The sequence below is a fragment of the Thunnus thynnus genome, chromosome 14 (assembly GCF_963924715.1).
Source record: "Thunnus thynnus chromosome 14, fThuThy2.1, whole genome shotgun sequence".
NCBI lineage: Eukaryota > Metazoa > Chordata > Actinopteri > Scombriformes > Scombridae > Thunnus > Thunnus thynnus.
Window position 1 is genome coordinate 5,478,244 of NC_089530.1, and position 14,881 is coordinate 5,493,124.

General features: G+C 41.9%; 1 protein-coding gene across 1 annotated transcript in view; it reads right to left on the reverse strand.

The window, feature by feature from the left end:
* Window positions 1–14,881, reverse strand: part of thada (THADA armadillo repeat containing) — a 99,439-nt gene that overhangs the window by 16,372 nt on the left and 68,186 nt on the right. Inside the window, exons 32-33 of the mRNA XM_067609419.1 lie at window positions 7,035–7,429; window positions 2,556–2,680 (exon numbers count right to left, since the gene is read on the reverse strand). Coding sequence (XP_067465520.1) covers window positions 2,556–2,680; window positions 7,035–7,429 — 520 coding nt within the window. The remainder of the gene's footprint in view (window positions 1–2,555; window positions 2,681–7,034; window positions 7,430–14,881) is intronic.

A 14,881-nucleotide genomic window follows, 5' to 3' on the forward strand; every position in this document is an offset into this window, starting at 1 on the left:
AATGAAACATCTTCCACATGTTGAATATGAACTTTGAATGATTGTTGTTCTGTCCTAGATGAAGGATAGCCTCTGTGTTGCTTTTCTGGGATTTTCTCCCCTACTTTTCCTGCTAAATTTTTTTGGGGAAGTTTTCCTTATCCTAAGGAAAGAAGGTGTCATACTGACTGTACAATGTGTGATTTGAATGACATCCTTCTTACAATGGAGTTAAAGAGAATTTCATTTGCTTAAAAGTGCAGTAAGTGAGTAAATGTTTTTTAGTTGTTCGGGTGAACCTACCCTTTAATGAGCCATATTGGTGCAGCGTGGGCGGATAATAAGCTCCTCAAGCCGTTCTGTGGAAACCATTACACACACCTAACACTCCAACACAGTCAACTACACACACATCACTCAACTGTATTGACTTACAATCCACAAAAGACGTGTGCTGGTACTCACCACTACATTATGTATCACAATAGCCTGAGTGCCATTCAATCACACGGCAGACAAGGGCAGCCAGCAACCCAATCTCATCCCTCCCTGGCTCTAATCATAACCCTGGGGCCACTCGAAAGGGAAAGTGGATCCCCGGGTTCAGAGATTGTGGCCAGGAAAAGGCTTTACGGGGCTAAAAGCCTTTGTAATCCAATCCTTATTCGAGCCCGTATTCTCTTGTCAGGGTGAGAAAAGTACAGCAGTGGCTTGTCAAGGAAGGTGTGTGTGTCTGTCAATGGGTGTCAAAGGGCTTACAGGATGCACACACACACACACACACAAATACGAGAACAGTATGTGCCACATCAGTTTGCAGTAACTGCGTGCACTGTGTGACTCATGAGGCTGCAAAAGTAATGCTTTGAGCCTGACAGGTGCGAATGATCTAATATTGGAATGTTCTAATGACGTACTTTGAGGGGTAAAAATGAAGCATTCACCCATGTCTACATTCCCATTGTTTTTATATTTCTAAAAACCACCTGTATCTGTTGCTTGTGAACAATCTGGTTACAAATACTGAAACAATTCATGAGAAAGAACAAATACAGCCATGCAGGAAGAGGCCAGTACACTCCAGGTGCAGGGTGAAGGTGCAGCCAGTGAACCTGTATGTCCCTCCTCCATGGACTCTGGCTCTGAATGAAGTCCTGACAGCCAGCCTGCCACAGCAGGGTGAGGGCTCTTTCACAAGTGGAGGGAGCCAGAAAAAACAAGGGAAATGGAGGAGTGTGTGGTTGCATCTTGCCCCTCATGTCTCTTCCATCCATCACAGCTAAAAGCTGTTCTGGGATTGCTTAGGAGCTGTTTTGACAGCAGGTTTTCAGGTGGGAGCAGCCGTTTTGGGGTCATGGGGTTGCCTTCATTTTACTGCATTTACCTTGAAATGAATGAAAGTTACAACAGGTACAGACCTGTTGATTGCTACAGTGCAAAGAGACCAGGACGTATGTACAAGGAATATGAATAAAGAGGGTGCAGAAGACTCGGAAACGCAACCCAACTTTGTCCCAGAAACAACCACGTTCATGATCATAATTACATACAGTATTGTGCAAAGGTTTTAGGCACTTTAGATGTTTAGATTCCTATTCATGATGCAGTACCATCAGAGAAGCATCTGACTGGTCCCAAATTCACTCTGCAACGACCCTAAACATCCAGCCAGAGTCAAAAAGAACTATCTTCTACAACAAGAAGAACGAGGAGTCCAGCAACAGGTGGTATGGTCCCACAGAGCCCTGATCTCAACATCATGGAGTAGTAACACATTCCAGTCTGGGATCACATGAAGAGACAGAAGCAGCTGAGATGCTGAAATCCACAGAAGAACTGTGAAAACTTCTCCAAGACCTGCCAAGTACCTTGAAATACTGTGTGCAGGTGTACCGAGAAGAACTTCTGCTGTTTCATTAGGTTGTTTCTGTTTACTGAACTTTATATGAAGTTGTCTCACTATAGGAATCTATCAGACATCAATAACAATATGTCTGAAAAGAGTGGAACAATTGCAGTTTACATCCTCTAAATTTTAAATTTGAAAGCAGCATGTAAATAATTAATAAATGGTTTATAACACACTATAATTAAGCTGTAAGCAGACCTATGGACATTTATAATGCATCTGTCATCAACCCACAGCTAATGAATGACAACATCGCACAGCTGTAGTCATTAAAAATAGCAGAGTATTTTACATAGCACTGGAAGGATTTGTCCATGTATGTAATCATATGTCATCAAATACTATGGCAGCCAAGTTACACTGTGATATCAATCATTCATTGACTGTTTATCAGTTAAGGATGTTTCATAGGGGAGTTGGAGTAAAGAGTTATCCAAAGAAGTAAAATGATTTAAACACTTTCTTGATTTTTTTTCTTTAAAAGAACTCAATCAGATTAAGATGAGAAGTTTAATGGTTGTAAAACACATTGTAATAAATGTAAGCCTTGCCTGCTGGAGAAATGCCTTAACTGTCTAATGCTTTGGCCCAAACAGAAGATCACATTAAGATGACTTTGGCATAATGTCAAAGAGTATTGGTACATCAGGTGTGACCGTTTTCTGACCTGTGAACAGACTTCTGAGCCAGACTGAGGAGGTGCAGCAGGACCTCCTCTTTGGACAAAATCCGAACACCGTCCCTCCAGAGGAGCTCACTGCTGGAGGTCAACACAGACAACACCTGGAGGACCTGTAAGGAGGGAGAGAAGAAAAGAGGAGAGAAAGAGGAAAAGAGTCAAAGACGTAAGAGATATAAGACACTGATGTAGTCACTCATCTCAATCTCACACACACACACATGCACACACAGAGACAGACACACTCAGAGCTACTGGTGAGCGAAGTTGCTCAGGGCCATCCATCAACACAGCTTTGGTGTCCTCTCTGCAGCGCGGCTGGCAAGTTGCCCCGAGGGTATTTTTACCACACCGGTCAGATCCTCCCAACGCACACCCAAACCACGGGTACACAGCTGCCTCGCTCTCTTTCACACACACACACACACACACACAAATATATGCATGAACATGGATGTAGATAAGTACACGCATGCACACAAAAGAACTTCCACCTCCATCTCCCTCTTTCACTCGGGTAGTAACACATTCCTTGTCCTGTGTCTGATCATAACATCCATTCAGCTTGACCTCCACAACTTGATTCTTTTTACTTCCTTCACCCCTCGTGGCCCTCTCCTCCTCATCTCTTCCCATGCTGTTTTCTTTGCCCGGTCACTCCTCCAGCGAAGGAGGCAGCTGACCAAGTCTGAGGAGGAAACGACTTGTTTTCCACCGCGTGAGACCTCCGTTAAAAACACACACATCCAGCCGAGAACACATGTTGACATTCCTGCTGCATATCTCAATGATTATTATTTCTTTCAAGACCTCAACCTGTTATTAGAGCTTTAAAATAAAGCGTGCTTTATAGGATCTGTGTGGGCGGAGAAGCAGGGCGAGAGGGAGCATGCAATGTCTGTGTGTAAACATCTGAATGTGTGTGTGTGTGTGTGTGTGTGTGTGGCTGTATATTTGTGCATGTGAGCAGAAAATAGACACAGTAGCAAGGTAAACCTCTCTGTCTCTCTCTAGCTGGCTGACTGACTGGATCAAGTTCCAAACAGACAATCCAAAATTAAATTATCACTAGGTTTGATAATAATGCTACATAACAGAACATTAGATTTAAAATAAATTAATTAAATAAATTAAAATAACTCTAAATATTCAAAAATTTTCTAATAAAGGCTACCAGACTTTATTCATGCATTATTCAATCAAACTTTCATGTGAATTTTAAAGCTGCATTGATTATTTTTTTATATATACATGATGGATCAAAAGACAGAAAGTGTAACAGGCGTGGCTTGTAGTGAGAAACTCTCAGATAATTATCACCGGACTTGCCGGTTTCCGCTCCACAGAGCTTTTAACATCTTTCGGTTCATTGTTTTGTTTTTCAGGTCTGCAATCCCCGCATTCAACATCCTCATTTCCAGTCGCAGCAGGCAGCTGTTCTCAGCAAAACACCTCTGATAAACCAGCTGTACACTACTAGAGACAGACAAAGCTAGCTCTAGTGACTAGCTAGAATGATAGCATAGCATTAAGCAGCTAAAGAGTCACATATTTCCCTACGGAGTTGGTAGACCAAAACAGAGTGAATATTGCACTTACATTTGTTATGTCTCCAGAGACATGACTCCACATGAATGCTAATGTTGCAGCGTGTCTGCTGAATGTGTAAATAGTCAACTGATTGCTAACCGGTCAGTGTTTTATGCTTTGTTCTGCTTCCCCCAAGTGGCCAAAAATATCATATAATGCAGCGTTAAGCAAACTGCAACCACAATGCCTAGCTAGTTAGCCTATTTTTAGATTTCCTCATATAGTATCTACTAACACAGCTAATGTCCATATTTCAATGCTTGGAGACAAGTCATTTAGAAATGTTCCAGTGCACCAACAAGGATTGCCCAATACCCACAGCGGCCTATTACGCTCGTATGGGAGGTTGTGGTGAAGAGAAAGTGTACAGTATCTGGCAGACAATAATTCACAAAGTCCAGTGGTTGTTTTCAACCCCAATGGAAGTGAATCAATCATTGGGCCTGTCATGCCAAGCCAGTGTCATTATTAATTTGGCCACTGCATTTCTCTTTCTTTATTGTTACTTTAACTGAAAAACTTCCCAGCTATAGCCTGTGTTTTTCACTGTTCATCCACCCGTCTGACTGCCAGCTATTCAACAGCGAGCTCTAAGGCAGCTGGTCTGACCATCTCTATGCTTCTGACTTTTACAACCTGCTTTAATGAGCTCCCGTCTTGCAACACACTCGACTGCCCACATACTCAAATATACACAGTCACATGAAAACATGCCAACTCAGGCGTAGACGCGTACAGACTTTCATAGCTGTAACATGCAAATAAACAGTGACGCCCACCCTGCAAGAACAGGCACACGTACACATACACACACACACAAATGTTAACAGTTATAAAAGTTGCACTCTACCTAGCTTTCCTTACAGTGCCGTCTAGGCCTTGTTCTTTCTGTGTTTCTGACCTCTACACCCTCAAGGTGTTGCTGCTTTTGGGTCTGTCCCAGTAAAACCCACACTTGCGGTCTTGAGCATGTTTGCAAGTTTGCGTTTACGTGCCACCAAGTCGCTGGTAAGTGTCCCAGGTCCAAAAACTGCCAAATGGCATTACACTTAAGCCACACTTGATGAACACTTACTAAGTGTATCCCACAATTCATCATGGTGCACTGCTGTTGGTGATAATATGCCTATAAGCTGGTTTTACCAAAATAAATCAAAAGACATGAAGAAATTGCAATTTATCTTGGATTTGGCATGAAATTCATATTTTTATTCACCTTCAAACACTATAAAGATCATCACTTAATATTTAAAATCTGTCCTTCATAATAACATAAACACTAAGTATCATATATTTTATCGTGTGGCGTGTACAGCAGCCCCAAGAGCTTCAAGTGTTTTATTAATTGTATTACTCCTTTAGTCCTTGAACGTGTGTCTGTTTTTTACAGTCAGCAGATTATAACTGTATGTGCTGTATGGTTGATCTTTCTTATCTGTTCTTTAAGTAGAAGTAAAATAAAACCAACAAAGCATCTCTATGTATTTGTATTTACAGTAAGTAATATGGTCCACAGTTAATGCAAACACGTTAGACGAGCAGGTACTTGATTACTCACGAATACCGCAAGTGTTGGCAGCAACCTAAAGTATCATTTGATATGTATCAGTCAAACTTAACACATTTTTAGCCGATTCCTTTTCTGCTTTGGGGAGGAATTTATAAGATTGAGATCTGTGTCCTTTCTAATAAGCGGAAACAAATTTTGAAATTTAGACAGTTTACAACCCCGCAAAAACCCATAAATGGTGTTGAATAGGACTTTTTTTTTTTACATTCACTTCCTTGTTATAAACTCAGTATTTTCCATGTTTTGATGTAACAAGTCACACTTGAGATGTAGAAGAATCCTTTACTTCAGGGTAAATACAGCTCCCATCTTTCTTGTCACTGACCCATGCAGCGGATTCTTTAAACACATTTATCTTGAATAAGGACTTAAGATGACTTAAGTTATTTTCTTTCAGACTTCCAGACATCACCTCTGGGCAGAATAGCTGACCAACACTATGTCCTTGGCCTACTGCTGCTCCTGCTACTCTCCCAGAATGCCTCAGTGAAGTCCAGGGCGAGCTATGGCAACTGGCCTGTTGGGTTGGCGTGTCCTTGGCGCACGGGAGGCTCCACTTAACAGGGCCGACACTTTAAACATTAACGGCTGGGCTGTAAAGTAGCGCCTGGCGAAGAATGCACATCCAAACACACACATACACACACACACACACACACAAAAAAACTAAAACACAACATAAGTCTGCAGCAGCGTGGAAACACACACACACACACACACAGCCGGTCCCGGCAGTGTTGGGTCGTGTCGGCTCTGGAGGAGTGTTAATGACAGGAGTAACAGAGCAGGACAGAGCAGATCTGCTGGCTGGCTGGCCTCACTTTATGAACACACTGAAATACGACCTTCTGTCTTGAAACAGGAAATAGGTCGCATTTTCCCCTCCAAATCTTGTTGGAGTGGAGGCTTACTAAGCCTCTCATGCGTGTGTGTCAGTGAGTGGGAGAGCAAGCTAGCCAGCTCACTGCCAGAGTGCTTGGCGTGTCCCCCTGCGGCCGATTAGCCTCTCACGCAAGCCTCTGCGACATAAATTTGGACATTTAATCAATTTGCAGCGAATGACACTGTGGCTCAGATAAACTGTGATGAATAGGAAAAACATATTTCTTGGAGAGAGTTCTTCATTGTATCATGACAGGACTGTGAGATTATACTGCACACGGCCTCACAAAGGAATGAAGAGCAGATCATGTACACGCTCACATCCGTAAAAAACGACCAGACACAAATACAGACTCACAAACACACAACAAACAAATGCACCTCCTATAATGTTTTTGTGTGTGTGTATGTGTGTGTGGTCTCACCTTGGCCAGACACTGGGGGTGTGTCTCGTGAAGAGCCAGGCTGGTCAGGTTAGACAGGGTGGTCTCGTCCAGCCACGGAGGTCTCCTCTTCCCTTCCTCTTCCTCTTCCTCCTCCTCCTCCTCTTCCTGCAGCCTCTTCAGGACCCCCTCCAGTGCCAGCTCCCGCACCTCGTACTGCGGGCACTGCAGCAGACACTGAAGGAGCTGGGTCGTGAGCTGAGGGCCCCCCCAGAGCTCTGGGATCTCCACGCTGGCGCTGAGGGCCACCCGTGCCAGGCTGAGCAGGTACTGGGTGCTGCCGGGCGCGGGGGTGGCTGAGGAGGTGTCGGAGGCGACCAGGTCTGAGGACATCAGGACGGACAGAGCCTCCCGACGGAGCTCGCTGACCTCTGAATCTGACAAACACACAAATTTACATTTTAGTTGATAATGTAAGATCAGGAAGCTACGACATTATGGTTACAACCGTTTTTGTAAGTTGGAGCTGCAGCGGTGCGAGTTTGGGGTGTTTACACAAATCACATTTTTTAATCTCCTGTCTGAATAAAGATACTTCCTGGAGACAGAGAGTCGTGGGATGATATTGCTCCTGTTTCCAAAGATAAGATGATTTAATTCCTCATGAAACAGGTTGTTTGAGTGGGACATTAATGTGAGAACAGTGAGAGGTAACTCGCAACTTGCGAAATGCAAACCAATGGAGAGAAATGCTGTTAGTTTTGATATGAAGGGCAGAGGATTACTTCACATTTTTGTGATGAGTGGGACACCCCGGTTTGAGGCGCTGACCATGAACCGCAACGTCCGCAACCTTCTTTTGTGTATTGTTCCCCCATCTCTTTCTCTCTCACCTCATTTCCTGTCATCTCAATAATATATAGATATAAAATATTCAAAAATACATGGGAAAAAGAAATCACTTTTATTGGTTGTCTTTTTACTATTGCAGGATGAGGTCACTGTTCAAGATTAACAGTGTTTGAGAAAGTGACAGTTTCCAAGTTTCCATTTTATTGCATCTTTAAACAATTTTCCATTTACTTCTGGCTGTACATCTTTTGAATGTACACTATACTGGTGTACTCTGTTTTGATATCAGATACGTTGTTTATTCATTCGCCTTCAATTCAAGTCCTAGTCTGGCATTATTCTAGGTTTTTTTTTTAACCGTCAACAAATCCCATGAAATGACTAAAACCACTAAAAATGCATGAGTTTGTCTCCCAATAAAGTCCTTCCACAGACATTAATCTTTCAAAACATGTCCCAGTACTATTTTATTTTTTTAAAAAAAGGCTGTGACATTTTCTAAAACGCCTGTAACTATAGTTTTGAGAAAAGCGTCATTCAAACAGAAGTAAACAATGTATTTGTTGAGGACTGTTTTCACTGGTGGATTTGGTGCTCTAGTGACTAATTACAGCAGCACAACAGTGTACTGTATGTACCAAAAAACCCCTCTACTCATGTTCGTCAGCATTAAGGAACAGTGAAACTCATTGATAGTAATTTAGTCATTTTTGGACAACGATGGGACTTTATGGCATTAAGATGTATCAGGCTTTGGATAACAATCATTACTTATAGGATCAATTTATTGCTGGTTTTAGTCTTTTCTTGTGCTTTTCTGACAGTAAGAAAAATCTAAAATACCAGCAGACTCATCCCATAAACTGCAATATTTTACTGCGGTATTTTCTCATGATGAAACTACTGCTGATGCTGATTGTCCCATTTTTGGGATGAATACAGTTTTATCTTATCGTGACTGTCTATCTAACCATGTATCTCTAACATCATAAGGATGTGAGTTTATTGAGATATTCCCTGTGGTTTCATGTCTTCAGTACCCAGTCCAACATCTCTACAGGCTAAACAAACACACAAAATCCCTTTGTGAAGCCAACAGATGCAGACAACAGACCAGACTGAAGAAGCCAGTGTCCTCTGTTCCTTTCTATTTTGACTTTTATAGGAAAGGCTGCGCCAGTGTCTGTTTGGAAATGCCCATGGCCGTGCCAACCCAGCCACCTGTGAACATACACCCTTGGGGAGTGATGGACACACAAATAAACACACACATGCCCACGCACACATGCACTTCCTCTGAAATATAAGTATAATCCAAAGGCAGGGCAGCAATAGAGTAACCCAATGCCATTCTAAAGCTGTGCTCCTCCCTACAGTATAGCTCCGAGACTCCACACAGACCCTGCTTTGACAGCCAACTCAATTAGTTTAACATACACGTACACACACACAAACACACACTCACACACGCACACACACACACACACACATATACAGAAGCTTATGAAACCCAGAAGCAACTCAATCTGGCCCTGCAGCGCCACTCAAAACGTGGCTTGACAAAAGAGCGGGAAATGCTGCATTCCTCAAGAGATGGGCTGGGTTACCGTGGAGACAGGCCAGGTTACCATGGAACCTGATCCTCAAAGGGGGGTCCGAGGCCAAATAGGCATAACCTAATGGTTATAATAGGGGGTAGGGGCACAGTAATGACACCGATGATGAAGGGAGGAGAGAGAGGAGGATGATTGAAGGAGAATGGGAGCGTGTCAAAGAGAAAACGTCTGTCTGTCATGGTGGAGTGGAGAGAAACAAGGAGACAGAGAGCGTGGGTGTGTGTGTGTTTGTGTCAAAGCGCAGAAACAGAAAGCTGTCACACACTCATACGTTCAACTGTAATGCTACGGTCTTGACTCATACCTGACTCTTACAAAGATACACAAAGATACTACACACATACTACACACTATTAACACCGTAAAGCAAATCAAGCAGCAGCAAGAAATAAAGAAAGACAGAATAAAAGAAAAGAAAGAACAACAAAAGAGAAAGAGGAAAAACATCATTAGTCAGGAGGAGTCTGTGGAGGAGGGGGAGTAGTCAGGCATTCCCTGAGCAAATGAAAGGCGTTCCTATGAGGACCGTTTCAATGTGATTTTTCATGTCTGATAATAAACAACCATTATTCTCCCACAGCTGTGTTTATTTAAATCTGTGTCTACAACACTTGTGTCTCTTTATGCTGCTCATGTGCAAACATGCGGCTGGATTGTGTCCAGACTCCATTAAGTTGTGATTACCATTTGATGTTTAGGATACTCTAGGATCAGGTCTGGCTCGGTGGATTACAATGTGAGGAAAGCCCTGGGATCATTCAGACTGATGTGTTAATAGATGTTGGTGTAAAGGTGCACGTCTCAGTAGAGAGTTTTAATGTTCTATAATCTTCCTAATGCAGCTTCAGAGGATTTTCTGCTGCTAAAAAACAAAGTTTGAAGGGTTTGTTTTTATATCAAAGTGGCTGGAATTCAAGCAGCTAAATGTTCATTTTGTCCTTTTGCCATTTGGCGCTGAGTAGGTAGTGCTCAGTGAGTTTATATCACAGCTTTTTCTCTGAAAACATCTGCCTGCTGCATCTAGAAAGGAGGTTGATGAAAGCTGTGAGACTAAACTAAAATAGTTACGTTGTGAACTGCAAAAACCAAAACAATGAGCTGAAAGATGCTAAAATGCTCCGTAGAGTTGAGAGGAACTGTAGAGTCAGGTAATAATTCTCTATGGATTTTCAAATATGAGCGACCTCTTTCACATTACACGTAGTCATCGTTATTGATTAGTGCAGCTTTAAAAGGATTAAGCTAATAATTTGACTGTAGAATTTATAGAGTTTGCAGCAAACTAATTTCCCTGATAACCAGAGATTATTTTCTGTTTTCCAGATTCACATCTGGATGGTTGTGTGACAAACTAAAGAAACCTTTTAGCTCCTCAAAGTGGGAAAACAATAATGGAGAAAGTTGAAATTTGTTTGCATTGATAAAGTCAAGTCAATATAATTGCTGGCCGTGCCACTAAACTTGAGTACAATCCCTAATTTGAATCCAGTTCAGTCCACATCTTTTCTGGAAACAAAAAATGGAAAGAAATCAGACTGAAGGTGGAAAAATGCCACAGTTAACTGAAAAATGTATCAAGGTCCACGGTTGTGCTGATCTCCACAGTGCAACTGTCATGTTTTAGTTCATGAAACCTGAAACTGTAAAAAGCCAGCCTTAACCTGGTGTTATTAGCATTCCTGTGCAGACGCCCAAAATGAAAATAGTGGAGCTGCAATCTATATAATGCAGTCCAAACTTTGGCAATCTATGCCTTCAGCTCAACAAACAGACAAAATACCACGGAAGGACGTTAAAACTCAAAATATTCCTTATAAAGCTAAGCTTAAGAAAATTGGACTCATATCATCTGTGGATCATATGTCCAAGAGAGACTTTGTCTAACCTGTATAAGAGTCTATGTGTGAGCACGAGAGAGAGCTATATGTGTGATGGCCTGTTTAACAACACAGGTCAAATATTTAAACTGAATGTAACCGCGACATCTGGTTTAAATAAACCTGGGCCAATCTTACAGTCAGTAGTTTAGAGTAAGATGGGAACTAAATTGAGTTTGGATGGAGGACGCAAGGTCAGCACACTGGTCCAGAGAACACTTTGTGATACAAACTAAACAGCCAGCAACTCCATTTTAACACCATGTGTTTTTAGAGGTATCACTGGGAAATAGGCACGAAAATGTCCTAAAAAATCCCTAGGAGAATGTGCTGGGTGTGTACGTCGGTGTAGGTGTGTGTCTGTAAGCTGACTGGCTCTCCTATAGCACAGTCCATAGCCCACTAAAAGCTGGCAGTAAAGACGCTTTGCTGTGTCAAGCTAGAACTTTGGCTAGACACTTGCACATGCTCTCACACGCAAGCACACAGCTGGATTTCACATCAGCTTCCACCGTCATTACCCAAACTGTGAAAAACAAACCCCAGACGCTACGTGTGTGTGTATGTGTGTGTCTGACAGTGTGAGAGAGCTGACCTCCTTCTTATGCTGATGGAGCTTTACAATTTGCCCTCCCTCTAATTACCCTAAAAGCTCTGTCCCTACATATATATACGTATACATGTGTGGGTTGCTCCTTGTTCTAAAAGTCTCTCAGTAAACAAAAGCAAGCTAGAAAATTACAACTTTGTGTAACAACCACAGAAGCTGGTAGATTCCTAAATTCATTAGCAGCAGTTTTACTACTTTACTAGCCCGAGTACTCTTCAAAAATTACCACAGATTGTCGGCCACAAGATTATGACAAAGGCAGTGCATGCAGGAGGGAAGACTTAAAGATTTTTTTGGTAGATTGAAGCTCTGCTCTCTATTGTGCCAAAATATTAATACCGTTTTGACAGTAGTGTGAAAAAAACACTTTAACATATATATCAAATGGAAGCACTGAATATGTTGAATGTGATTTGAAAAGGCTCAAATCCCATTCAACAAATCCTCTAGGGTACTGGTTCCCAATCTTTTTGGCTTGTGACCCTTTATAGCCAAGCAATGCATGCTTGTAATCCATTGTCACAGGTTGCATCATAATGAGCTGTGAGCAAGTCAACCAAAGATTGATGTTCCCTTCTTAGTTTTATCTGAACAGTATCAGAATTCTGAAATTGTACAGCTTCACAAAAAAGAAAAGATTTCAATAAATCAGAAAAAAAAACCCCAACTATTTTTAGGCAGAAATGTTTTTTCTTGTCTTTGATCCCTCAGATTTATCTTGTGACCCCTTAGGGGGTCCTGACCCCCATGCTGGGAACCTTTGCTCAGGATGGCATAAATTGTGCGCTGGATTATCCTGTAGTATTTCATTGAAGTTGGAGTTTAATAGAAAGTTCTCTTGACACTGGGTTGCAGTGGTCGGTGCACATTTATGACGGTAAAAGCACATCTTAAGGTTAAATGGGTGCAAGCAGCCAAATATGGATCTACATGGCTTACCAGGCTGTCAAACATTAACATCAATCCCAGGCGCTAAAGCTGCTGGAAGCCTAATTTTTGTCTTTGTTAACACAACACTCACATGCCCATATGTACAGGACATATAAAGGGTTTTTCTTTATTTTTACCATTTTCTACATTGCCGAACGATACTAAACACACCAAAACTATGATATAACACATGGAATTATATAGTGAACAAAACTGTTAAACAAACCAAAATATGCTTCATATTTTAGACTGCTCAAAGTAGCCACTGTTTGCCTTGATGGCAGCTTTTCACACTCTTGGCAATATCTCAACCAGCTTCATGAGGTCGTCACCCGGGATGCTTTTCCAACAGTCTTGAAGGAGTTCCCACATATGCTGAGCACTTGTTGGCTGCTTTTCTTTCACTCTGCGGTCCAACTCATCCCAAACGATCTCAACTGGGTTTAGGTCGGGTGATTGTGGAGGCCAGCTCATCTGATGCAGCACTCCATCACTCTCCTTCTTGGTCAAATAGCCCTTACAGAGACTGGAGGTGTGTTTTTGGGTCATTGCCCTGTTGAAAAACAAATGATGGTTTCTCTAAGCGCAAACCAGATGGGATGGCGTGTTGCTGCAGAATGTTGTGGTAGCCATGCTGGTTAAGTGTTCCATGAATCCTTTATAAATTGCCAAAAGTGTCACCAGCAACGCTCCCCCACACCATCACACCTATTCCTCCATGCTTCACGATGGAAACCACACATGCAGATACCATCAGTTCACCTTCTCTGCATCTAACAAAGACAAGGTGGTTGGAACCAAAAATCTGAAATTTGGACTCATCAGACCAAAGTACAGATTTCCACTTGTCTAGTGTCCATTCCATGTGTTTCTTGGCCCAAACTATTTTCCTCTTATTAGTCTCATTCAGTCATAGTTTATTTGCAGCAATTTGACCATGAAGGCCTGATTCACACAGTATATCGTGTGTCTGCTACTTGAACTCTGGGAAGCATTGACGTGAGCTCTAATCTCAGGTGCCATAAATTGGTGATTTCTGAGGCTGGGAACTTTATTGAACTTCTCTGCAGCAGAAGTCTTCCCTTCCTGGGGTGGTCCTCATGAAAGCCAGTTTCATTATAGCGTTTTGTTGCGACTGCCCTTGAAGAACCTTTCAAAGTTCTTGAAATTTTCCTGATTGACCATGATGTCTTAAAGTAATGATGGACTGTTGTTTCTCTTTATTTGGTTGAGCAGTTCTTGCTATGATATGGATAACTACAGTAGAGGAATTAGGCTATTCGCTGTATACCAACACTACCTCGGCTCAACACAACTGATGGTCTTAAACACATTAAGAAGGCAAGAAATTCCACCAATTAACTTTTGACATGGCACACTTGTTAACTGAAAACCATTCCAGGTGACTACCTCATGAAGCTGGTTAAGGTAATGCCAAGAATGTGCAAAGCTGTCATCAAGGCAAACAGTGGCTACCTTGAGGAATACTTTGAGGAAAATAAAGAAAAACTCTTGAATGAGTAGGTGTGTACAAACTTTTGACTGGTACTGTACATTGAAAGAGTTACAGGTTGTTGTAATATTTCCTCTCCATACTGTCCATGAAGCAATACCTTAATAGATCAAATACAGAAATGAGGGACAACAGCCACAGTCCCCGCTACCTTACATAGTTACGGTAATTTTTGGTACCTTTGCATGTTTCCCCAGACAGTGTTTCCTTGCTGAGTAATATGCTCTGGTGGTTGCATTCATGGGACTAAACTCTTGCAATAAACCTACATGTGACTTCCAGGATGAAGATCCCCACTTGATCAGTCTAATTCAGACTGCTGAAGGTTCATAAAAGGTATCCTGAGTTTTTTGTAAACAAACAAATTTATATTTACATTCAGTGTTTCTGTCTAAAATATGATGCCTGTATCCTGGCCACCAGCTGTTCATTAGAGGAATAGTGTGAAACCTTCAGCAATGATGTGTATCAGGAATCTTGTGTCTGACATA